This window comes from Pristis pectinata, chromosome 25 (assembly GCF_009764475.1).
Source record: "Pristis pectinata isolate sPriPec2 chromosome 25, sPriPec2.1.pri, whole genome shotgun sequence".
Classification (NCBI taxonomy): domain Eukaryota; kingdom Metazoa; phylum Chordata; class Chondrichthyes; order Rhinopristiformes; family Pristidae; genus Pristis; species Pristis pectinata.
The window spans coordinates 13,349,653-13,377,066 of record NC_067429.1 but is presented as its reverse complement, the minus strand read 5'-3'; the positions used below and the strand labels follow the sequence as shown (position 1 = coordinate 13,377,066).

The 27,414-nt window shown below is 43.2% G+C and overlaps 1 protein-coding gene across 1 annotated transcript; it reads right to left on the bottom strand.

Moving 5' to 3' along the window:
• Positions 1–1,734: 1,734 nt before the first annotated feature.
• Positions 1,735–23,758, bottom strand: LOC127582959 (uncharacterized). The gene is made up of 6 exons (XM_052038617.1): positions 23,607–23,758; positions 20,556–20,736; positions 17,272–17,375; positions 13,030–16,281; positions 11,509–11,720; positions 1,735–2,521 (listed from the first exon to the last, which is right to left on the bottom strand). Exons 2-6 carry the CDS (start codon positions 20,728–20,730, stop codon positions 2,452–2,454), a joined length of 3,813 nt encoding a protein of 1,270 aa, XP_051894577.1. The 5' UTR covers positions 20,731–20,736; positions 23,607–23,758; the 3' UTR covers positions 1,735–2,451.
• Positions 23,759–27,414: the final 3,656 nt, after the last annotated feature.

Genomic DNA, 27,414 nt, shown 5'->3' with positions numbered 1-27,414 from the left:
TATGCACACTGCATTTTAAGTTGTTTAACCAAGATCTCCAAATTGGGAAAAACTTGCTGGGCATCTAACATTTCAAAAATCTTTTGCATTCTCAACTGGAAGCTACATAGTCAAAAGCCTTACAACCAGCAAGTTCACTTTTTTTGATGGGTCATTGTGCAAGTAAGTCAAGACCCTATCTTAGTGAGAGTTTGTCAACAAGTTTGAGAATCTTTGAACAGCTACTGAACATGCACAGCCATGGGAATGAAAACTGGCCACAGTCCTCAGCCTGTTCTCAAATCTGTTCAGCAGGGTTCACTTTGACATTGTAACACACATTGGTACAAGTGCTGGGTTAGTTGCAAGCTGCTTTCTGGTCAGTTTTGTTTCAAATGCAACTGAATTTTCATGATTCAGTTGCAGACTTGCCCTTGAAAAAAATTGGGAGTACTACAATTTATTATTGTTGCTTAACCTTGAGTAACATTCTCCTGCCTTCAAAAATAATGCGGAAATTACTCAGCAGGCTAGGCAGCATCCATTGATGAACACTGACCTATTCATCAGAACTGGGCAAATAAGGCATTTGGTTGCAGAGAAGCTTTTTGTGTGGGGTGGAAAGGAAGAAAGCAGTGGTAGAGCCTGGTAGTGGCAATAAGGGTGATAGTGCTGACTTGGGGGGGGGTGGTGCTTGGTCAAGAAGAGGAGAAAGGAAGGGTGTGGGAAGTGGTAGTGAATGTATGGCTGGAGGAGGTGTAAGTAGACCAATCTGCAATAGAGGTTGGGAGGAGGGAGCCTATGATGAGACCAGCAGGGTCAATTGGTTCTTTGACAGTTCTACACAATTCTGCTTTGCCCTTCCATCTCTTGCTGTCCACCCTTGCAATTGCAATCAAAGCAACATCTGTTCCCCCTTGCATCATCCACAGACCCAACCACTTGCAGAAGTAGCAATTCTGTTACGCTTGCAGCCTGGTCTCCTGTACGTTAAGGAAACTACACACTCTTTGACATTGCAGAAAGCTTTTTCACCCTGGAAGAGTGACCCCAAGCTTCCAGTCACATAGTCCCTGTAACGCTCCACCCCATTCCAACCTGTGTGTTTTGGTCTTCAGCACAGACTAATAAGTGGTATGATTTAGTGGTAGGTGTAAAAGCCATTTGGAAAGTGAGAGAGTACAGGGGCAATAGAAAAACAAAAGGATCATTAAGTACAAATATACCAGTCACTTCAAATGATCTTCCCTTTTGGGGTGAGTGGTGAGAGAAACTCATACCTGGTTTGATTTCTTAGAAGTGTAGGATTGGAAAAATAAGCCAAATTTGTTTCAAACCTCTGTTGGACAAAGATGTACAGATCCAGTCATTTCTAATAATAGGTCCTACAGAGAAGGTTTACAAGGATCACTCCAGAAATGGAAAGTTCTATGTACCAGGGAAAATTCCTCAAGCAAAGATTGGACAAACTTGTGAAGCAAAGAAACAGCAGGTTAAGCTGAAGGATTTGGATGAATGGAGGAGGCTTGAGTGCATTTATAAATTGGTAGACCAAATGCAATGCAGCAAAGGGCAATGGAAGCTTTGGGAATGGCACCACATTACCAGCTTCAGGATGCCACATCAAATTCAACAATATCAGACAACTGGCCATTCCACTCTTGTATTTCCAGCATTGTTTATTTTGTGTCCTGTTTCAAACTTCATTTGTCTATTTGCAGCTTCTTCACATGTACTTTGATAACCCTCTCAACCACCACATACTATTCAATCTGGTCTCCACCCTATCAGACCTTCCCTTGTGGTTTCTTTTCCCCTACCACCACATAACTTCCTCTGCAATTTAATTTGTTTCATTTCTTTCCCAGATCTTGGTGGTCTCAGATTTTTTAGCATCTGTAATACTTTGTTTTTTGCCCCCACATTTCTAACCACATGATGGGTCATTAAGGAAGTGCAAGTGGCCAGATCTTGCAATCCTCAAACTGTGATGCAGGAATGCAAAGTCTACCTCCTCCATAGATTTCCTTGACAAGTTACAGATCTAGGGAATAATGAAATGTTTCCACATTGTGATTTAGGTGATGATTTTTTTTTAATATATGTTGCAACCTGACCATAAAGTAGAATTGAAATGTTGTATGCATCTGATTTTACACCACTTCACAAACCAAACAATGATGCTTATGTATAGTGATTTATTTAAAAAATAAAGATTTGCTGTAAAATTAGACAGTGGAATGTGTTAAACATCTGGAAACTACTCATGATATTAAACTTCAATCCCCAAGTGCATATTCAAAAGCATCCAAAGCAATTCACCCAAATGAGCCAGTGTTGAAATAACTGACTTTGGTCAGTATCTTGTTTATCCTGAATGCAGAATTTGAAAAGAGAAAGCACACTGAAATAAACTCACAGCAAAACTTGTACAATGCAAAAACTTCAAGCTGGGTGGTGATACATGTGATTTCATTGAAGCCCATGCTTCGCCAAAGCTGCCAGAACTTTCCTCAAGTAGCCTGGGTCAGGATAACCATTCCTGTGAAGAAACAAGAGCCCCTTATTTTTAAGGAATCGGTTTCTGAAAATGAGGAAATGAATTGATTTAAGTAACTTTTGTCATTGTATATTCTTCAACTAAACTATTCCATGTCCTCCTCCAGCAGTCAATACATGGTGAGCACAAGAATATTTTACAGGTCAGTGAATCATGAATTCCTAACTGCACCATTTTCCAGGGTTGTAAATTATAGAACCATAGAACAGAACAGCACAGCACAATACAGGCCCTTTAGCCCACCATGTTGTGCCGACCTTTAAACCTCACCCAAGGGGCAACATCTTCACGCAGAGGGTGGTGTGTACGTGGAACGAGCAGCCAGAGCAAGTGGTCGAGGCAGGCACAACAACATTTAAAGAGCACTTGGACAGGTACATGGATAGGAAAGGTTTAGGGGGATATGGATCAAGCATTGGCAAACGGAACCAGCTTAGATGGGCATCTTGTTCAGCATGGACCAGTTGGGCCGAAGGGTCTGCTTCAGTGCTGTATGATTCTAGAATGATATCTAGGTCCAAAAAGGTAGTAGATTTCCTTTCTTGAAGGACATGAACAAACACGATGTATTTTTAATGACAATCTATAGTTCCAAAGCCACCCTTATTGATACTAGCTTTTTAATTCTAATTTTATTTAATTAAGAATTTAAAATCTCCAGATGCTGTGGCAGGATTGGAACTTGCGTCTTTGGACTACATGCAGAGTTCTGGATTGATAGTCCAACAATTTAACCAGAGGGCGTATTTATAGCACTGGAGATAGGGAGGCAGGTGAGAAAGAAAACCAATGTTGGTTCCCTCCTAAACAAGTAGCTGTCCCCACTGAAACCTGTTCACAAATGCCAGCTGAGAAGAAGAACTGGCTTGGTTGAAATGCCCTACATTATTGAATGGCCTGCAGGCAGATATTTCTTAAAAGTCAGGTAACTGTAATTAAAATTGATTGGCCAAACAAGCCACCACATCTGGTTGATCTGTCCTACCAATGGGGCAAGGTGTTCCCAGGGACTGTGTGAGAGCCTGGCACATTGCCTGATTGTTATGAATCTCTGGGTATAATTATTATAGGTTGTGGAAAATGAACAAATTGCAGCCCAACCTGAGATTTTCAGCCTTTGCATTTTTCCCCCAGGTTTCCAGTATCGACAATGTTTTCTCTATCCACTAGTGTTTCAGCTCACTGTTTCACTTTCAGATATAGCTACCTTGAAGTTCTGCTTTTCTCTCTGCTATTTCCATCTGGCTCACTCCATTTCTACTAAAAGGTGCTTTCACAAGCATTCTCTTCTGTTGCAACTGGCTCCAACTTATTCCAAGCTAATTCCATCATGTTCATGGATATCTCCATGTTTTCAGCATTTTTGCAGTCTCTGTGCCTCAGCAATAGTGTGCACATCTTCCTAGTGTGGACCAGCACCAGAGTTGTGCTGGTCCACATTTTCACCTTTAACCATGCCTGCTGTTACGAAACATTTTCAGACCCTAAACCATGATCTTCAACAAATGGCACTAATACCCTTGGCTTTCTGGTTTCCATCTCATCTCTCCCTCTGCCCAGCTATCACCATCCTCTCCTGCTTCTGAACAGTAGGCCCTTTACTTCATTCCCTTGCACCAGCATCTCAATAAATCTAAGCCTCAGCTGCTGAGTCCCACTTTCTTCACCTCTGTACCTGCCTCTTCTGGGGGAAGGGTGGAGTTGCAGAGTTTTTCTCCCACCCAGCATCAACCCCCACCCTCAAAATCCAAACTTTCCCTGCCCTTACTCCTTAATACCAGCGTGGTCACATCGCCTGCTCTCAGAACAACCAGACCCTCAATAGCCTCCAACCTTAGTCTTTTTTCCATTGGCGACTGCCAGTGTGGCATCAGCTGTCTTGACTTTTCCCCCTCAATCACTCTAACTTGCCTAACTGGGAGGATAGGAAACTCCAGCCCAACACCTGAACCATAGAACCATACAGCACAAAACAGGCCCTTTGGCCCACCATGTTGTGCCATCCATCAAACCACCCTCACACTATCTAACCCTTTCCTCCCACGTATCCCTCTATCTCACATTCCTCCATATGCCTATCCAACAAACTGTTGAACCTGTCCAATGTATCTGCCTCCACCACCACCCCAGACAGTGCATTCCATGCACCAACGACTCTCTGGGTGAAAAAACCTCCCCCTAACATCTCCGCTGAACCTCCCAACCATAACCTTAAAGCCATGCCCTCTTGTCTTCAGCATTGGTGCCCTGGGAAGGAGGCGCTGACTGTCTATCTATTCCTCTCAATATTTTATATACCTCTATCATGTCTCCTCTCATCCTCCTCCGTTCCAGTGAATAAAGCCCTAGCATCTTAAGCCTCTCCTCATATTCCATATGCTCTAATCCAGGCAGCATCCTGGTAAGTCTCCTCTGCACCCTCTCCAACGCCTCCACATCCTTCCTATAATGCGGTGACCAGAACTGAACACAGTACTCTAAGTGTGGTCTAACTGGAGTTTTGTAAAGCTGCATCATCACTTCATGACATTGATACCTGCTGACACTTGCTGCCCTTCCTTTCCCTTATTTTAGGCAACATACATTTCCAAAAGTATTGCAAATTCAAGGAAAGGAAGGATCAAAGATGGACTATATAAAGGAGATGGAGGGCTAATAATTGGAAATAAAATTGATGCAATTTTCCAGTTTGGATCAAGACATGCAACACTGCTTTCCACTGGCCAGGAGTGCCAGAAACTCCTGTCAGGTGAAACACTGACTTAATTGTACAGTGAAGACACCTATGTTAAGACTATTGTTTACTGACTACAGCTCCATCTTCAATACTATAATTCCAAGCAAACTCATCTCCAAACTCCTAGACCTGGGACTCAACACCTCCCTTTGCAACTGGATCCTTGATTTCCTGACCAACAGTCCGCAGTCAGTAAGGACAGGCAGCAACACCTCATTGTTCTCAACACTGGTGCCCCACAAGGCTGCATCCTCAGCCCCTATATACTCACAACTGTGTGGCTAGATTCTACTCTAATTCCATCTACAGATTTGCACACGATACCACCGTGGTGGTCCAAATCTCAAGTAACAATGAGTGGGAGTACAGGAAGGAGATAGACAGCCTAGTGACATAGTGTCATGATAACAACCTTTCCCTCAATGTCAGCAAAACAAAAGAGTTCGTCATTGACCTCAGGAAGGGTCGGGGGGTGGGGGGTGCTCACATACTCCTGTTTACGTCAACAGCGCTGAGGTCAGGAGGGTTGAGAGCTTCGAGTTCCTAGGAGTGAACATCACCAATAGCCTGTCCTGGTTCAACCATGTAGACACCACAGCCAAGAAAGCTCACCAATGCCTCTACTTCCTCAGGGAGCTGAAAAAATTTGGTATGTCCCCTTTGACAATCACCAATTTCTATCGATGCACCATAGAAAGCATCCTATCTGGATGCATCACAGCTTGGTATGGCAACTGCTCTGCCCAGGACTGCAAGAAACTGCAGAGAGTTGTAGACACAGCTCAGCACATCACGGAAACCAGCCTCCCCTCCACAGACTTGGTCTACACTTCTTGCTGCCTCAGTAAAGCAGCCAACATAATCAAAGACCCCACCCACACTGGACATTCTCCTCCCACCTCCCATCAGGCAGAAGATACAAAGGCCTGAAAACATGTACCACCAAGCTCAAGGACAGCTGCTATCCCACTGTTATAAGACTATTGAACAGTTCCCTAGTACGATAAAATGGTCCCTTGACCTCAATCTACCTCGTTATGACCTTGCACCTTATTATCTACCAGCACTGCACTTTCTCTGTAACTGTAACACTGCATCATCTGCATTCTGTTATTGTTTTCCCTTGTACTACCTAAATGCACTGTTGTAATGAAATGATCTGTATGGACAGCATACAAAACAAGATCTTCACTTTACCTCAGTACATATGACAGTAATAAACCAATTTACCTTTCAATTTAGTATGCAAAGTCACTGTTTAGGATAGTCTCCTTTATATTCACAAGACCAAATGCAGACTGGATGACTGCACTGTTGGAACATCTCCACTCAGATCATGAGAGATTTGCAGTTTCCTGTCACTTGCTACTTGAATTCTCTGTCCCATTCTAAATCTGACCTCTATCCTTGCCCTCCCTTCTGTTCAAATGAAGCCCATCTTTTAGTAAGCCATTTTACAACCTTCCAGACCGAACACCTAATTCCAACAATTTAAGATCTTAACCACTGCCCCTTTTTCTTTTAGATAATGGTCATTGTTCTATGGGCTACTTCCTGCTTCACGTCTACTTTCCTGTTGTTGTCAAATCACACTGACCTTAACCCAATCATTGACTTTTCCTCCTTTCAGGCACCAGCCACAATTGTACTTTAATCAGTTCCACCTCAAACTTATTCCAGTTTTGAAAGGTCATCAACCTAAATTGTTAACCGTTTCTCACTGTCCACAGATGCAGCCTGACCTGCTGTCTAGTTCCAGCATGTTGTTTTAATTTACAGCCAACTCGGGAACACATTCTGGTCCCCAATGTTCCAGTGCATTTCACGGCCAATAAACTACTGAGTTACAGACAAAAGCAACAGTTAACTTGAGAACAGCAAATTAGATGAATGCTGGGGTCGGAGGGAGGAACACTCTTCAAATTGACCCCTCTCTCACCTCCAGAGTGACACACAACAATCAGCCAAATCAAACTGACTGAAACCAGCAATTCTACAGTTCACTGTTCAGCTCATTTCAGATGTCAGAGAAATGGAAGTGTTTGAATTATTAGGCCTTGCCTCAAAATGTTATATTATTTGCTACTATCTTTCTATGTTTAGAATTTTTTAAAAGTTTGAACTAGCTATATTTATATTAATGCATTTTTTTAAAATTCAAGGGCCTTTCTTTTTCATTTATTCATTTTTTTGGGACGTGGAGCATGCAGGCAAGGCTACATATCCCTGATTGGCCTTGAGTGGTGGCAAATCACCACCTTGAATCAGTGCAATCCTTCTGGTGAAGATACTCCCACAAGAAGAACCCATTAACTAGGAGAGTTCCAGGAATTAGATTTTGCCATTCCTTCATTGTGGCTGAATATTTCCAATTCAAGACAGCGTGCGCAACTTGGGTGAAAACAAGGAAATGATGGTTTTCCTTTGCATTCTCTGCCCTTGTAAACTATATGATCAAGGAGGACAAGTATGGGAGGCACTGTTGGTGAATTCTAAGTGTGTACCTGCAAGCATTTTGCAGATGGTCCACAATGTAGCCAGGATACAACACAAGATCTCTCATATCCTTGACCACAGGTTATTTTTTGGCATCAAACACTTTTATGTGTGCTGTGCCAGTCAACTGGACTGCTTTGTCCTGGATGGTGTTGAGCTTTGAGAGTTGTAGGAGTTGCACTCATCAGGCAAGTAGCAGGAATGCCATAACGCTCCTGCTGTGCCCTGTAGATGTTGAAAAGACTTTGGGCATCAAGAGGAGTCACTCCCCACAGCATAGCCAGCCTGCTGTTGTAGACTTAGTTTCTGTTATATGGTAACATACAACAGAAGATGTCAATGGTGGAGAGCTCAGCAATGGTAATGCCATTGCATGTTAAGAGTAAGTGGGCAGACTCTGTTGTTGGATGTGATTGTTTCCTGGCCGATTTGTAGCACACTTTGTGCCACTGATCAGCCCATGCCTGAATGTTGTCCAGATCTTGCTGTTTGCTCCATTTTCTGAGGATTTGTGAAATGAATTCAACATTGTGCAATCAACAGTGAACCTTCCCACTTCTGACCTTATGATGGAAGGAAAGTCATTGGTGAAGCAGCTAAAGAGGGTTGGGCCCAAGTTCCTGTCCTGAGCAACTCCTACCACAATGTCCTATAGCAGTGCTGATTGACTGTCTATAACTACAACCGTCTTCCTTTGTGTGAGGTATGACTCCAGTCACTGGAATGCTATCCTCTTGATGCCCATTGACTTCAGTTTTGTTTTTAGAAACATAGAAAAACTACAGCACAATTCAGGCCCTTCGGCCCACAAAGATGTGCCGATTATGTACCTAAGTTACATGTAACCATCCTTCACACTGCCCTGTTCTCATTCCTACTCGTCACTAATGTAGTGTTGTCAATAAATATTGTGTTTCCTTTCACTGAGTCTTCACTGCTGCTCCCAGTCCAGCCCATCCAAGCAAATACGTTGTACTGACATGAGTATTTTTCCAGTGGCATCAAGTGCAGGTATCCTTAAATAGAGTACCTGCAGGTAAAGCCTGGAAAAAGAGGGAGCAGGTGGGAATGAGAGGGAAAATCTGCAAGACATGAGTGATAAAGAGAAATATTACAAGTAGCACAATCACCATAAAAGACCCCCAAAAATCCTTGCTAATGATAACTGAACTGCTCTCGATTTCTCTTTTTGTTTTAAGCTCGAATGAAGCTTGTTCACTTCATCAGAGCTTGGCTAGCATTCTCATGCCTTGTATTTCTGGAATGCGACACTCTGTCACACCTCCACTCCGGAATTCAGCTCTTTGCTCAATCGATATTAAGGAATAAAACACACCAATGGTTGCAATCAAACCTCGTACAAAGGAAGTTGGTTGTGATCATAGGAGATCAGTCATCCCAGCTCCAGGACATTGCTACAGGACTTCCTTAGAGCAAATCATGCTGGGCTAATCATATTAACCAACTTCATCAATGATGTTCCTTCCATGTTTAGGTCAGTAGTGGGAATTTTTGCTGATGATTGCACAATGTTTGAAAAATGAAAGAGTCCTTGCCTGCATGCAGCAAAACTTAGACAACATTTAGATGGGTTGAGAAGCTGAAGGTAATGTTCCTGGAATACTGTATGCAGACTGGTCGCCACACGATAGCAAGGACATGATTGCTCTGGAGAGCTTGTAGAGAACATTCAGCAAGATGTTTCCTGGGATGGAATGTTTCAGTTACGAAGAGAGACTGGATAGGCTGGGTTTGTTGCCCTGGAACAGAGGAGACTGAGGGGGACCTGAGGGACCTGACAGTGATATAGTGACAAAGTGATAAGAGGCATGGTTAGGGTAGATAGTAAGTAACATCCCCACCTCCCCCCCCCACCCCCCAAGAAGAGGTATCTAAGACAGCATAGGTTTAAGGTGAGGAGTAAGAGGTTTAGAGGGGATCTGAAGAATAATTGGTTCACCCAGAGGGTGGTTGGAATCTGGAAAGCACTGCCTAACAAGGTGATGGAGACAGACACTCTCACAGCACTTACCAAGCATCTAGACGAGCATTTAAATCGCCAAGGCATAGTAGACCATGGACCAAGTGTTGGTAAATGGGAATCGTGTGGACAGGTACTTGATGGTCAGCATACACAAGGTGGGCCGAAGGGCCTGTTTTGGTGCTGTATGACTTTGAGTGCCAGGCAGTGACCACCTTCAACCAGAGACAGATGGTGATGACATTCCCATCACCGTGTTCCCCACCATCAGCATCCTGGGAGCAATCACCGTCGACCAGAAAGTCAACTGGACCAGTTGCTCAAATACAGTGGCAGGACAGAAGTTTGATATTCTGTGATGACCACCTCACCTCCTACACCCCAAAGCCTTTCCAGATCCACAAGGCGCAGGTCAGCAGCTGGAAGCAGTGCAGCTCCAACAACGTTCAAGATGTTCAACATCCAGGTCAAAGTAGCCCAATTGATTGGCACCCAATCCACTGCCCTGAACATTCGTTCCCTCCAACAATAACTACAAGATGTCTTGTAGTTCCTCACCTAGGTTACAGCATCTCACAAACCTGCAGCAAGGACAAGGTACACATGATATCCATCCAAGTTGCATAGCATCCTGGCTTGGAAATATATCACGTCTCCTTCACAGTCACTGGGTTTACATCCAGGAGCTCAGTTGGCTCCCCTTCTCTCAGAGGACTGCAGCCATCCAAGACGGTGACTCGGCACTGCTTTCTCAAGGGCAGTTTGGGATGGGTAATAAGTGCTGCCTTTGTCAGTGATACCAAGATCCTGAAAAATTAATACAGGTCCTCCCCAGCTTATGAACGGCCAACATATGTACAGCCCATACGTATGGACAAGTGGTTAGGAAACCTGGTGGGATGAATTTGCTGGCTGCTGCGGGGCTGAGGGCACCTTCTGCCGCATGGGATCTCTGTTCGCAACTGCATTTCCGACTTATGAACTGTTTGGGTTACAAGCAATTCACAGGAACAGAACCCTGGCATAACGTGGGGAGGCCCTGTAAATTGGGAAAAACTGCTTCCCTATTGTCCTCAACTCAAAATATTCCAATGGCCTGTGAGCTTCCAAAGGCCAAGGTCTCAGAGAGGTGCCATGGGCCAGCTTGCTGAGTCCTCCATATCCTGACAAGTGTGGATGGTCACCACAAATGGGCACTGTGGTGACCACCCAACCATATCAACAGTCCAAGCATGCCCTTGTTTGAAAATAGTTAAATCCAAATGGTTTTGAGATCAGGATTTGATAAACATTGCTTTATATATTTGTGCCTCCTCAAAGCCCATGTCAGTACATGAATTCCTCTATTAACTTCGACATGAAATCAAATGTAACTTTGCAATCAGAATACAATCTCAATGCATGTTACTTTTGCAACACCAAGCTTTTACGTTGTGGTTTTGGATTATTAAAAGGTTTAAAAATAAATTCACTTGTTCTGTTCATAGTAAATAGCTTTTCTGTGATCATAGTCAGTGTTACCATTCCACAGCACTGATCTTATTTCTGTCTCTGACCAAGATCTGATTAACTGAGGCTCTGTCCTGAAATATCCTCTTTATTGACTGCTTGAACACCAGAGTGAAATTTAATGTGAATGCATTAGCCAGCATGTAAATACAGCGTAAACTAAGCCTGATCATGGCTTCTTCTATTGCCCTGGTGGGTATAATAATTGAATAATCAAACTGAAAGGAAAAAAGAAAATTGACTTACTGTGGTTTACCTCCAGTTGTAGCTGTTTTATGAGGAATCTCATTCCATGTCACGTGGGCTGGACTTGGAGGATCAGATACTACTTTGAAGATCAGGCCCCTAGTAAAAGCTTCCCTTAGCAATAGTAAAACCTTCTTTCCTTCAACAGAGTCAGGCAAATAGGCTTTAAATTGCCCTCCTTTAAATGGTTCTCCTGGGTTTGGATCACTTTCCTTTTAAAGAGGAAAAAAAAGCAAGAATAAAACCTTTCAGTAAGGAGCTGCAGATGTGTTCGTTCATTCCTTGCCTCCTCCTGCTATCTAAGAATAGAGGATGATTTGCTTTTGCTAAGGAACATGGGGTAGTTGTTACCACACCACCCTCTATATGGTCTGGACAGAACAAGGTCTTAATCCAATGGCACCTGCTGGAGAGGGCTTCTCTGTACTTTCACTCAACTTCCTCTCTGCACTGTAACTATAACACTTTATTCTGCACTCTGTTATTGCCTTACCTTGTACTACCTCGATGCACTGTTGTAATGAATTGATTTGTACGAACAGTATGCAAGACAAGTTTTTCCACTGTACCTTGGTACATGTGACAATAAGAAACCAATTTAATGCTCCTTCCCCAGTTTGAGCAGTCATGGACTAGAGATTCTTAGGAGTCAGCAGGGATGTTACATTTCTTCAAAATAGCTTTAACCACATTACCCGGTAATCTCTTCCTATGACCGAGCTCGGTTTTGGGAGTCTGGTGTCAAACATGCGAATGACATGACCTGCTCCACATAGCTGACTGACTATAACTAGGGCCTCAATAGTGGGCATGCTGGCCTGGGAGAGCACAGAGGTTGGTTTGCTTATCCTTTCAGTGAAATCAGGGCATTGGTGGTATTTTTTCTGTACAGATAGTCTAGGTCTTGGAAGCATATAGCAGGACAGTGATCACTCCTGAAATGCACTCTCAGAATGACCATGTTTTAACAGAACTCTCTCTCCCCATCTGTCTCTCTCTTCCCATCACTCTTGCTCATGCTCTCCCTTACCACGCCCCCCAACCCCACCATTCACCTTATCTATGCCCCTCATGATTTTATAAACCTTTATAAGGTTACTCTTCAGCCTCCTACACTATGGGGAGAAAAGTCTTAGCCTATCCAGCCTCTCCTTATAACTCAAGCCCTCTAGCTTGCACCCTTTCCTGTTTAATGACATCCTTCCTACAGCTCGGCGACCGGAACTGTACGCAGTTCTGCAAATGTGGCCTTATCAACATCTTATACGGCTGTCACTTGACCTCCTAACTCCTAACCTTCTGGTCCAGCCCACCATGCGGTGCCTTGTCAAAGGCCCTGCATGTTCTAATGCTCACTAAAGCTTTGGAACTTATCAATAGCTATCCACCATAAAATAATTAACTTTACTGCAGTTTCCAGTATTGACAGCGCTGGACAAACTGAGAACAGAGCTTGACCGTAATATGACCCAAAAGTCATACAAGTAGCTTAATCCTTCTAAATGACACCAGATTACTCACCTGTTGGATACCGTCAGGGATGTCATAGGTTATTTGCCAGGTCACTTCCCTTGGAAATCCGCTTAAACTAATATTCAGACATACAAACTTCATAGAAGGCATACACTGGCTTTTATTTTTATTTGGGCCAGCATTCTGACCACAGGCCAAACAAAATTGCTGATTAGCTGTGTAGCAATCCTTGCACAGAACATGGCCGCAATCCACCTTTGACAACTTGCCACTTTTCTTGCAGTTGCAGCATGCCATGGTTGGTTCACTTGGCTCTTGTGCATCCATTCCTATAGCTGGACTTCTGGGTTGACTTTGCTGAGAATTTCTCAAGATCTTGCTTTCTTGTGGCACTAATTCATGGCTCTCAGTTTGCTGCTGTACATATTTTACTTGCATTTGGTCTTTTGAATCTGTAGCTAACTCAGTGATATATTGGCCATTATTTCTTTGATGCAATGATGAGGCTAATGTACCTGTATAAGAGAGTACTGGCAATGACTGTGTACCGCTGTCCACCTTAGTGCGATGGAAGCTGCTCTCTTTATTGTACCAATGGCTTTCCTTTGTCAGCTTGTTGGATGGAAGATGAAATTTATCAGGCAATGTCTTCCTTGCCTTGACTCCTTCCACATCTCCGATCTGCTTGATCGTCTTCTGACACTTATAATCAGCCTGATCTTGAAGCGATTCAAAATCACTCCATTCATCAAGAGTTTTTGATCTCTTCTGATCCATAAATTGACTCTGTTCCTGCCTTGAATTTAACACAGGGCCATCCCTCTCATTTGGATACTTTAACTGCTTGTTCAAAAACTGCTCCTCTCCATCTGGCTGAGAACTACAAATTTTAGAACTCTCTGCTGCCTTCCCCGGACTTGTGGTTTCAGTAAGTTCTTTATTTGACTGAAACGTTTGTTCTTCTCTCCTTTTTGCAGTTGTTTGCAGACTGACACTATCCACTTGGAAGTCTGGGGTGTTGAAGTCTTCAGGCTTCCTGGCATGAGGAACCTGGCCCAAAGAGGATAAACCATCCACAGATTTAGTGAGGTTTTCTCCCTCTGCGTCCTTGAACTTTTCAGTGTCAAGTAATGGATGCTGATTAGAAGCCGGGATGGACGCAGTGTCCATCCAGGACAAGTCTTCCAAAGATGCGTATTTTAACTCGGGCTTAAAAGCTTCTATCACTTTAAAGCAATGTTCATGTGTGCCAATAATGTGGAAACCAGCCTGAGAAGCAATGACTTTTACTTTGGGGAATTTTCTTTTTAGTGTGCTTCTCCATTGCTCCACAATTTTCTCAGTGATGATTTCTATACCCAGATCCTTGTAAGAAAGGAACTGTTGAGTCAAATGCTTCATGACCAAAGTGTAAAGTGACAAAATATCTTCCTTGGCAGCTCTGACATTCTCTCTATTCAGTGCCATTAACTTCAATCCTGTTGTATCTCCCAGCAACTGTTCATTCACCATAACTTCTGTTCTGGTTACAATCTGTCTAATACTAGATTCATGGATGTCCTTCAGATAAGACCACACATCTGAATCTACTAGAAGTTCTTCAGTATTGGGCACTACTTCAGTGGGCTTCTCTTGGAAACTGTTGACAGCTTCTGTGGACCGCTTTGATTTCGAGCATCCAGAGAAACTATTGGTTTTTCTCAAAGGTGTTTTGGTCGACAGACCTTCTGAACTTTTGGCGGTAGTAACGGACTGAATAGTCTGCATGGTGTCCAGCAGCTCTCCTTGGTGAAAGAGAGTGCCAGCTGATGTTTCGAAGTGGCTTGGCTTTACAGGACCTTGTGCTTTGCTACTTCTGTTATACTGGAAATGTTGGTGTCCTTTATTTGTACAAAGGGTGGAAGAATCTTCATCTCCCTTGAACAAAATGTCACTGCCTGTTTTGTCAGGACTTTTCAGTAGCTTGGCCTGATCAGTTAACACAGAAAAATCTTTGTTGGTCTTGGTAAGCGACCCTTTATTGGGTGCAACTAACTGCCCTCTTCCACCGGCTAATGCTTTATCAGCATTAGTAAATATCTCATTGGTAGTAGTACTGTGCTGGGGACCGTGCTGTTGATCCCAATTCCTGGTATCCATCAGTGAACTTCTTGCCTTACCAGAGCCTGTCATCAGTTGATCAGCTGTCTGCTCAGGTTTAAGAACCAAATCATCCTTAGCTATCCTGCTTCCTGCTAAAAAAGCACTGTCAACTTCCCTTTTACCATTGAAGGTTGGAGCCAATTTGTGATCCTTTCTGACATCTGTCTTTGGAGATCCTACTTGATTAAATGAACTGCTGTCCTTAAATTCTTGCAGAGTGTGAGATGCACTGCTGCTACTGGTCTGGTGGCTTTCAGTGAAGCTGCCTGATGTCACATGCCTTTCTTTCTGAGATCTAACTTCCAGTTCCTCCTTCAAATCCTGTAGGTATTTCTTGGCTAAGGAGCAATCATTTGAAGTGCCTATTAGGTAAAAATATTTTACATCTTCATTGAAATTTATTTGGGGGAATTGTGCCTGAATGCTGACAAAGATGTTCTGCAGCAGTTTGACATCAGAAGTTAGACTTTCCTTCCTGATCTGTTCCTTGCGAAGCGCAAACTCAAATTCTTGGTAGAGCTGAGAAAGTTCACGATGTGCTCGCTGCAGTGAGGTTCCACTGTCCAGACAACCAGCAGCTGCTTGCAAAAACACCATGGTGATGCCTTCATCACCAATATCTAATGCCTCCACAAGATATTTGTGCAGGATGTTTTGATACCCATCTTTATAAAATTTCTGAATATACATGTAAATATCAGAATCCATCAATAAAGTGTAATCCTCTGAAGTGCCAGTATGTTGCTCTTTGGATCGATGCAAATCAGTGCCTCTCCTGCCACTAACAGAACTTTCCAATCCAGATTTAGTTTGCAATTCTAAACCATCCCCCTTGGCATTAGAGACTGCATTTGATTTCCAGGCATCTTTCCCAATACTGTTTGAACTACTGAAAGCTGCACTTTCAAGGCTGTTGTGCAGTTGGTGCTTAGTTTCATTAGAGCTGATGCTGCTTTGGTCAGGATTTAAACTGAGCAGGTGATGAATCTCTCCACTGAGCTCCTTTATGGCTGAGAATGTTCCGACCACAGTGCAGTGTTCTACTTTCTGATCAAAACCAAACTGAACATCTTTGTGTGTCTTCTGAAAATGTTTCATTAATCTTTTTCCACCATAGAGTTTTCCATAGTCTATTGTCATGGAAATGTGGGGGATGACCTATTGGCAAATAAAAGATTAACAGCAGTTAGGGTGCATAATAAATCGTAAATAACATGAAGACTGTAGGGATTTTAGTTTTACTTAAATGAATGGAATCTAGTGAAAATGTTAAATTAGAATATGTTCAACTGACCCTTCTTAAGTAAAAATGGCATCTTTGAGAAAGGTCAAGGAGAAACATACAGAGATATGGAAACACACACAACTGTGGTAACGCTGTGCCCGAAGTTAATTTCAGCAGGATACCAGAGATGAGACTGTGATTGTGTGTAAACATGAATATTTGTAATAAATTCAATGAACATTCTGATTTACTACTCACTCTCCAGTGACACTGTACAGAAACTGCCAAGACTGCATTTAGGAAAAGCAGGGTTAGAGCTGGCCACAACATTGGGAAAGAGATTATAATTAGTGTTACAAATTTTCACAAGCCAGTTTACATTATAAAGACAGGAAGGTACAATTAAAAATCTGACACTGTGCACATATATCAGTTTAAAGAAAGACGTAAAATGGCATCCTTTGTGATCCTATTAATTCAGGAATAAAGAATAATGTAACAAATTTAAATCACAATCATCACTAGAAGAATCAACATACTTACCCAAGATCTAAATTCAAAATGATTCCTCAACAGCCTCCAGAGAAAACCTTGGGTTTATTTCACAAACCATTGTTCAATAGAAACCAGAAAACATTACACTACATAAAATTCTTGCTTTGCACAAAGATTTCCCAAGTATATTTGTTATTTATCCTCTAATGATATTATAGGCAACTGACATTTTCTGAAAACACTTATAACTTTTCTGCTGAAGTCTTGCCCTCAATGCAACTTGAAGCATGGTTCAAAGCCTGAATTTGCAACATATATGTAAAATCTACGCCTTAATTTGGCACTGCGCAAGTGACCACAGTCATAAGGTAGTCATGAGACATATAAAAGAAAATGTATTTGAAAATATTTGAATAATTCTTAATTACCTGATCAATTTTGATCTCAGAATTAGCAGATCTCACTTTTAATTTGTACTGTTTCCCATTAATTGCAAGAATCTGATTTTCAATTTGGAGAACTCTTTGAGCCACTGAGTAAGGAATACAAAAAAGTTACAATTAACACTATAAACATGTACATATGCTAAAATTGTCAGACATTTTCTGGGTCATCATTAGGAAACTTCAAGGAGGTAAACCTGGGGCAGCACAGTGATTAGCATTGCAGCCTCACAGTGCCAGAGACCCAGTTTTGATCCTGACCTCAGGTGCTGTCTGTGCGGAGTTTGCACATCCTCCCTGTAACCATGTAGTTTTCCTTTGGGTGCTCTTGTTTCCCTCCACGTGCCAAAGATATGCAAGGTGGCAGGTTAACTGGTCATCATTAGTATCCAGAGTGTAAGTGGGTGGCAGGGTAAGGTAGAGTAGAAGTTGATGGGGATGCAAGAGGAAAAATGGGATTGGTGTAGATGGTTTCTTGATGTTCAGTGCAGACATGGTGGGCTGAAGGGCCTGTTTCCATCCTGTATGACTCTACATCTATTTCTGCCCCACTCATGCCCAAATCTACATTTCATGAGAAGGGAATATTTCACTCACCTTTGTCAAACCACTTCTGGAGTACATTGGAGAACTGGGAAAATATGCCCTAGCTTTTTCACTCCACTACAAACCATCTTCCTCAACCTCTCTGCCATGTATCCTTCATCCTCACATCCATCAAAAAGTACGTGGAGTTGAAGGACTTCTTGTCCATCCATTTTATTGCCTCCCCTGTTCCTACCATGGTGTTCTCAAACTCCATCTTTGCTGCCTCAACCTTAAACCCAAGTCCTTCTCTCTAGTTTCTCTTCTGTGCCTCTCACTCCCTCTCCAAGGTTAACTCATCCACAAAACCCAACCCTTGCTCCATTGATTCCATTCCAAGTTGCTGATCAACTAACCTCCTTTCTGCCTCCATGTTAGTTGATGTGGTAAATAGTTTACTTTCTGTAGGTAAACCGACATCATAATTTCCCATCTCAAAACAAAATTACTACTTTCTTTTAAAACGACTGACCTGCCACCCATCTTCAATTTCTCTCCCCAATCTGTACTCACCTATCTCACAGCTCCATGTTGAAATCTCACCAATCATTTCTCTACCATTAACACAACAAGAAAATGGCCCTAACCGGCATTACAAACAACATTGCCTGTGACCTTGAACATGAGGTTAATATCCTTCCTTATCCTCTTCAAACTCTCCACAACTCTTGACATTGTCCACCACGCCATTCTCCTCCATTTTCTCACCTATGTAGCCTAGCTTCTTAGCACAGTCCTCTCCTGTTCATCTGATCGTAGTCAGAGTAAAACTTATTCTCCTGCCCCATACCTTTGACTTGAGAGACTTTCAGAGACTTGGCCTTGGGCCCTTCCTCTTCCTCTACTGAACCCTGCCGTGTGACATATCATCCGCAGACATGGGTCAGTTTCCATGTGCAAGTTGTTCTACCTCTCCATCATCAACTCCACACCTTTCTCTGGCCACTGTTCCTGACTGAACCAGATTACTTGCAGTGTCCATGGTCTATTTAACCTTGACACAAGTTTCTGACTCCTTGTATCACAAAGACATTCAACCTGTCTCTGCAATTTCATCTGCATTAACCTAGCTGCAGATGATGTCCTAAAATACACTTTCTTCACCTTCAATATTCTCACAGCCACCTCCAAGACTCCACAGTGTTCTACAATTGCTGAATGTGAGTATTCCCATGGTATTCTAGAAATAATGCCACGAATTTTTGGCATTCATGTGAGAGAGCAGAAAGGGCCTTGAGTTAAGGTTTCACCTAAAAGATGGATCTCTGATGAAAAACAGATGTTCTCTGTTTTCTCCTTGGTATCCTGCATTGACTTGCTCCCCCTCCCCTTCTTTTAACAGGATACAGTTCCCTCCCTATATCCAACTCCCACCTTGAGGCCTCTATCCCAATACAGTCACTAAGATAGGAGGTCCATAAACCTTAGTCAGACAACATAAACCTTATTAATCTGGATCAGCAGTTGTTTATAAAATACTCCACATCCCCCTTAATTTGAAATTGCTTAATTTGAATTATCTGATCATTATCTTATTATCACCCTTTAAATTAGTAAACTCAAATTTTATTCAAGGGAATATGTATCAACCAGAGTAGACTGTAATGAAAAGCACTGATCTTGTTGCTAAGAACCATAATTCCAATGTCACCCAAGGAAATGTTGTCAAATTATAAATTGAGAGAGAGAAAACAACACAACTGGAATGTGACCATAGAATGAAGCCATCCAGCACATTTCACCAGTGCTACCTTTTAACGATCAATCTGATTAACCCACCCTTAGACATTTTCCCCAAAGCCCTAAATATTTTCCCCTCTTTCATTTATTGTATTTCCTTTTGAAGACTACTATTAAATCCAGTTCCATTGTTGTTCTCATGTTGGCAGCTCCTGCAGGAGTTATGAACAGATACCCAAAAAAAACCTGTTTGTGACCTGGTTACAGAATTGTCACTATATGCAGTTGAAAAGAAAACAGATTTCTCTTGCAGCAAATCTTAGCTAATTATGGATCCCAGTACTGTAAGCTTAAAACATGCAAACAAAATGGTTGAACTGGATTCAACAGGAGCTTTAGAAGGGAATTGAATTATTACCTGAAGTGGGAAAACTCACACAGCTTTAGTGAAGTGAGTAACAACAATGTGCCAGTCAAGCAGAGGGGGGGTGGTTGGTAATTCTATTCTCAATTGAACCTGGTGACCATCCTACTATAAGTGGCTGAGATTGATTTATGTACCTAAGTTACATGTAATCATCCTTCACACTGCCCTGTTCTCATTCCCACTCATCACTAATGTAGTGTTGTCAATAAATATTGTGTTTCCTTTCACTGAGTCATCACTGCTGCTCCTAGTCCATCCCATCCAAGCAAATATGTTGTACTGACAAGTGTATTTTTCCAGTGGAGGTATCCTTAAATAGAGTACCTGCAGGTAAAGCCTGGAAAAAGAGGGAGCAGGTGGGAATGAGAGGAAAATCTGCAAGACATGAGTGATAAGGAGAACTATTATAAGCAGCACAATCACCATAAAGGACCCACAAAAATCCTTGCTAATGATAACTGAACTGCTCTCGATTTCTCCTTTTGTTTTAAGCTCGAATGAAACTTGTTCACTTCATCAGAGCTTCGCTGGCATTCTCATGCCTTGTATTTCTGGAATTCCTTGCTTTGAAAATTACCTTCTGCCTCTTCAAAGATTATGAGAGCAGACGAGAGCGACTCAGTCGGGAACACCACATCGATGATTTCGCCTCCTCCGTTCTTAGCCCTCAAGAAGTGAATCATGAGTTTGTCTTCAAGGCTCCGCTTTGAAATACCCGTGGGGAGATCAGACACTTGTATGGTTCTCTCCATTTTAAACTGCAACAGAGAAGTTTGTTTGAGCTCAAAAAGCTAATAGTGAATGCTGCATTTCCTTCATTAACGCAGTGACTGCGCTTTAAAAGTACTTCATTGACTGTAAATCACTTAGGACTGTTCATAATATATGAAAAGGTGCTGCATGAAAGCAAGTTTTTTCTTTTCCTCTTCATTTGACTTAGATTCTGAGTTACAAGTAACCGAAACTAAGCCTGAAGGTGGGTGTGATGTTTGTAGAGGTATGATCATATTATAATTAGTGTTGGCACTAGGGAAAGATTACAAGGCCAGCTTGTTCATCAGTCAACTTACAGTAGCCAAGGACTGCACAGACAATCATGAGAAGCTTGGTATCAGGTGCCTGTAAAAATTAAGAGAATTCACATTAATCTGCATACAACAAATTCCTTTCTACTTAGTTCCACCATGCTGACCTGCAAAATATTATAAATGTAATGGTTACTGCAATGACCCAAGTACAAAGTGTTTACCCTGCACTGGTATTTTTCATGTGGTCAGTCTTATTGACTTTAGCAGAACTTGTTTCAACAGGTCCTAGGTATAAATAAAAATTGGAAAATGCTGGAAATACACAGACTTGCCAGTTCCTATCAAAGAGAGATGAATGTTAATGTTGAGGAAGGTGCACCACTGTAAACACTGATGTTACTTTGTCTCTTTTTGATCTGCCTTTTTTTCCCAGGGAGATTTGGAGCACTTACCCAATTTTTCAGGTGATTTAATTGTCTATCTCTGGCTGTAATTTGGCCATTTACAGCTGAAGAGCTGCTAACATCTGAACTTAGTCAGCCACTGGGGCAATCAGCAATTGTTAACCCTTCGACACCTGGACTTACCAACGATTTAGTTGTATTTTAACTTTTAGGATATGACCATCAAGGACCAGGCTGGAGTTCATTTTCCATTCCCTTCAGTCCATTGTACATTCCCATAAGTGGGAGAATGGGACTAATGGGAATACTCTAAGATCCAGCACTGAATTGATGGGTTGAATGCCCCTCAAGAAAATATGAAAGAAAAATAAGAGAAGTTCTTGCTTGGTCTGCTGGAGGATACCAGAGTCACACTTTGGCTGGACTGGGTAAATGTTTGAATTTCTAAAGGACAACCCTCCCCACCATCGAGGATATCTTCAAGAGGTGGTGCCTCGAGAAGGCGGCATCCATCACTAAGGACCCTCACCATCCCGGCATGCCCTCTTCTTGTTACTACCAACGGGGAGGAGGTACAGGAGCCTGAAGACCCACACTCAACCATTTAGCAACAGCTTCTTCCCCTCCACCATCAGATTTCTGAATGGTCCATGAACCAATGAAAACTACATTATTCCATTTTTTGCACTACTTATTTATTTTGTAATTTATAGTAATTTTATGTCTTTGCACTGTACTGCTGCTGCAAAGCAACACATTTCATGACATATAAGTCAGTAATAATAAACCTGATTCTGATGAGTGAATGAGATGGATTGGTATTGCATGGGAAAGCTGCACCGTTCATTAAAGCAGCACCCATTACATTATTCCTTGCAAGTGTTTCCCCTGGGGTGTAAGAGGCTGAGGGGTGACCGTATGGAGGTATATAAAATTGTGAGGGGCATAGATAAGGTGAATGGCCACAATCCTTTTCCCAGGGTTGGGGAGTCCAAAACTAGAGGGCACAGGTTTAAGGTGAGAGAGGAAAGATACAAAAGGGTCCTGAGAGGCAACTTTTTCACCCAAAGGGTGGTAGGTACATGGAACGAACTGCCAGAGCAAGCGGTAATGGCAGGTACAATTACTATGTTTAAAGGACATTTAGACAGGGTACCAAAGGTTTAGAGGGATATGGGCTAAACGCAGGCAAATGGGACCCACATGGACAGACATCTTGGTCGGAGTGGATGAGTTGGACCGAAGGACCCACATCCATGCTGTATAATTCCATGACTATCTCTTATAGGGACACAAGAAATTCTGCAGATGGTGGATGTATCTGGGGGCAATACACAGAAAATGCTGGAGGAACTCAGCAGGTCAGGCAGCATCCATGGAGGGAAATAAACAGTCGACGTTTCTGGCCGAGACCTTTCATCAGGACTGGAAAGGAGGAGGGCAGAAACCAGAATAAGAAGGTGGGGGAGGAGGACACACAGGCCCACCTTCTTATTCTGGCTTCTGCCCTCCTCCTTTCCAGTCCTGATGAAGGGTCTCGGCCAGAAACGTCGACTGTTTATTTCCCTCCATGGATGCTGCCTGACCTGCTGAGTTCCTCCAGCACTTTCTGTGTATTGCTATCGCTACAGGGCCTCAGTGTAACATCTCCCGTGAAGGCTACAACTTCCTCAGTCTCAACTGGAGACTCAGATTAAATTTCTGAGCTGGGGCTTGAACCCACTGCCTTTTGAGTCGGAGAGAAGGGTGCCACTCACTTCATATTTCGAGCTTTGTGTATACACCCAGTCTTAAATCTTCAACCTGTGCTATGATGGTGTTTGAATTCAAAAGCTCTGGCGATGAACCCAGGCCTCAGAATCCTTAATTGCAACTACACAACCAGCAAACTGGCGAGGCCACCTTCGCTGAAAGCAGAACCATTTGTGCTGGCGAAATGCGTTGTGATTTCAGTCAATTTCAGGGTGAAATGTCCCGTGCGCCGTTTATCCAAACAGACTAACTTCGGCCTCACTGTAGGAGCCTCCACTAGCTCTGGTCGAAGCTTTCACTTTTGCAAATAGATTGATGCAGATGTTGCCATTTTATTTTCTTTTGTAACCACCCGCAAGCCCCATCACCGTCCCCTTCCGAGGAAGAAAGACCCCGAGGAGTTTGCGAATGTTTTTCAGAACAGAAAGTGTATCAGAGTCTTACCTCTGTCGACCATCTGAGCCCCGGATCCGCGTTAAAAACAAGAAGAAAAAAACGCAGCCAGAATGTCAGTATCGAAAGTGAAAGTCTGGTTTCAGCCCTGAATCTGATCCGAGTTGCAAGAGCTAGTACTTCCCCAGCACAGAGACACACAGCTTCGATTCACTGCTAAATGTGTCTTCATTTTTTAAACTGCAGGGAAGACGCATCAGGCAGGTCCGCAGAGAAAGGGACACGGGGCCAGCGTGGGGTTGCCAAAATCTTCAGTGTTATCCTGGGAATCTTCCGGAATCTTAAAGGCTGGAGGCTGTCATGATGAGACAAAAATCATTGGAGCATTGAAAACAATTGTGTTCGTTTTAAAAGATTTTAGCACTGTTGTGGGGTTGGGTAGACGACTAATACAATGAGGCCTCGAGCTTTGCAATTTGGAAAGAGCAAGTGAGGTCTTGTGAGGAGGGATGCAACGGCTTAAACTTGTAGCAGCGATGGTTCAACGTGAGGTAGGGGCACTCACCTTAATGATAGGGGGCAAGTGGGGCAGAATCTGCAACCTGCACCAGCTGTGTTGAGGTGCAGGGCAAGAAGTGCCTGCAGGAGCCTGAGGGCACATACCACCAGGCTCAAGGACAGCTTCTATCCCACTGTGATAAGACTATTGAACGGTTCCCTTATACCATGAGATGGACTCTTGACCTCACAATCTACCTTGTTTGATCTTGCACCTTATTGTCTACCTGCAATACACTTCCCTGTAGCTGTGACACTTTATTCTGTTACTGTTTTTATCTTGTACTACCTCAATGTGCTGTGTAATGAATTGATCTGTACGATTGGTATGCAAGACAAGTTTTTCACTGTACCTCAGTACAAGTGACAATAAATAAACCAACGCCAAATGTGCCCGTCACTGACATCAGCATGGAACCTGATTTGAGAACAGTTATTGCACTACAATCCAGTAGAATAAACTGACGTACTGTAATTCCAAGTGTTTATGTTATATTCTGTCCTTGAAACCTAATGTGCCCTCTCCATTATCTTCCTACCCTGGCTTCTGTTTATCAGCACTCAGCTCTCCAATCTTTTGGCCTCCCTATCTACAACACTGAAGTAACATGAGATGTAGGGTGTTATTCAGTTTTGATGTAATGTTCCACTATTTATCCAGCTAGGAGGTGTTTGCTTTATTTGTTTACACGGTATAAGCATTATTGCCCAGGCAGCCAATTAAAGCCCACTTTAAAATCTGTGGTGAACCATCTTCTTAGATTACTCCCTCTTTCTACTGAAGGAACAGCCACTGGGCAGTGAGGTGACTTCCAGGATGAAGGACTGATGCCATGGCCTCAGGTCAGGATGGGGTGTGGCTTGCAGTGGGATCTGTAGAGAGTGGCCCTGCCCGGGATGGTGGAGGACACACTGGGTGACTGCTTTGCACAAGATACCAACTCTATTCTTTCATTTGGCTGCTGCTTTAATTCCCCATCCTACTCCCACCCTGACCTATCTCTCTACATTGTTCCATCAAAGCCCAACGTAAGCTTAAAGTGTAGAATCTCATCATCTTATGTAACACGTTACTGCCCCCAGGGCTTAGCACTGGATTCAAGAGGTTCTCATATTTCCCATAATTCCTTACAACATGGAAGGCAGCCATACAGCCCATCAAGTCTGTGTTAGCCCTCAGAGCAACCTCATCATCTCCTTTGCCCCACTTTCATCCCTGTAACCTATTCTCTCACGTGCCCACCAACTCGCCCCAATTCTCCTGCCACCCACCTGGAACATTGTTGGAATGTGGGAGGAAACCGCAGCACCAGTGGGAAAACCCAAGTGGTCACAGGGAGAACGTGCGAACTCCACACGGAGCGCCATAGGTTCGGATTGAACCTGGGTCGCTGGAGCTGTACAGCAGCAGCACTACCTGATGTGGCAACCGGACTTTCCAGTTTGTAGTAGAAATGGCCATTTCTGATAAAAAGTCCTCAAGTTGAAACACTAATTCTGTCTCTCTCTCTCACTCCCCAGATGCTGCCTGATCTGCTACATATATCCAGCATTCTCTGTTTTTATTTCAGTTTTCCAGCATCTGCAGTGTTTTGCTACTCCGGTGTGTATCTTCCAGTTCCAGCATCGCTTTCCTTTTCCTCCTCTAAGCACCATTTGCAGTCATCTCCTCCATCTGCAATAAACACATTTACGCCGCTGTCTCTCAGCTGGCACCACTGCCTCTCAGCTGGCACCACTGTCTCACAGCTGGCACCACTGCCTCTCAGCTGGCACCACTGCCATTTATGTCATTCGGCTCCGCTTTGTCACTAGCCTTATCATAGAAGAACGCGTTGCTTTCTCACTGTTCTCCCATCATTAACTCCACATCTCCCCATTCTCAGCAGCTTAAAACGCGTCTGCTTTCTAAGTTTTCTCACTCCTAAGGTTATCAACTTGAAACATTGATTTCTTTTTCTCTTACGGATGCTATTAAGTATCTCCCGCACCTTCTGCTCTCCTGTCAACCTAAGCACATGCTGACCTGCTATGTACAAGCTCAGACAAACAAAAATAAAATACTGGGGAAGCTGAAAATCTAAAATAAAATGGAAACTGCTGGAAATACTCAGCAGGGCCAGGCAGCATCTGTGGAGGGAGAAACAAAGTTAAAGTTAACATTTCAATTTCACGATCTTTCATCCAAGCTGATAAAAGTTAAGGAGGAAACAGAGATTTAAAATGGGGAGAAGGGGGGAGGGAGAAAAGCGAAGATCTGTGATTGGGTGGAAGGAAGGGGAAATCAAATGACTTAAAGCATTCTGGAGCAAGGCAAAAGGAGTGAGTAAACGTACAATGGGGAGGTGTAATGGGAAAAGCAAAATCATTATCTGAAAGTGTTGGCTCTGTGTTGACACAAGAGAGACTACAGATGCTGGAATATGCAGCAAGCTGCTGGAGGAACTCAGCAGGCCCACAACATCTGTGCAGGCAAAGGGATTTTTCTTTATTCCAAAATAAACTTTATTCATCATAAAAAACAAACTATACAACAATAAAACAGTGCAAACCTTTACATTCGTGTACAGATCGATCATTAGTGTTACCTTTTTATAAAGAATCACAGCACTGATGCCTCTTGTGTGGCTCCCTGGGGTGATACCCCAACCCCATATTTACAATATTTAAGGGGCTTCCTCGCCTGACCCCGCCCCTCCCTCTCCTGTGGCAGAAGAACCCTAAACTGTAGTCTTTCCCCTCTGAGCCCTTGTGTTGGCTTCACCCAGCTTCAGTGTGTCCCTCAGCACGTTCTTCTGCAGCCTGGAAAGTGCCAGTCGGCAGCATTCCCCTACGGACATCTCGCAGTGCTGGAAGACCAACAAGTTTCGGGCAGACCAAAGGGCACCTTTCACCGAGTCTACGTACATCTCCATGTGCGTCCCCGGGAACAGCCTGTAGATCAGAGAGTCCTCTGTTACACAGCTGCTGGGGACGAACCGTGACAAGGACCCTTGCATCTTTCACCACACCCTCCTCGCAGCCCTACAGCCCGCAAAGAGGTGGGTGACCATCTCATCCCCAGCGCAGTCCTCCCGGGGGCATCGCTTGCTGGGAGGGATAGTGAACATTTTAGTTCGAGACTCTACATCAGAACAGAGAATGTAGAGGGGAGATAGCAGTATAAGGAGGTAAGAGGGAGGGGTGAGGTATGTGACAGGTGGAACCAGATGAGGAGTGAGATGATGGGCAGATGGAGCCAGGTGGGGGAAGAGGATGAAACTGGGTGACCAGGGATTGGAGGAGGGAGCCGCAGGAGAGA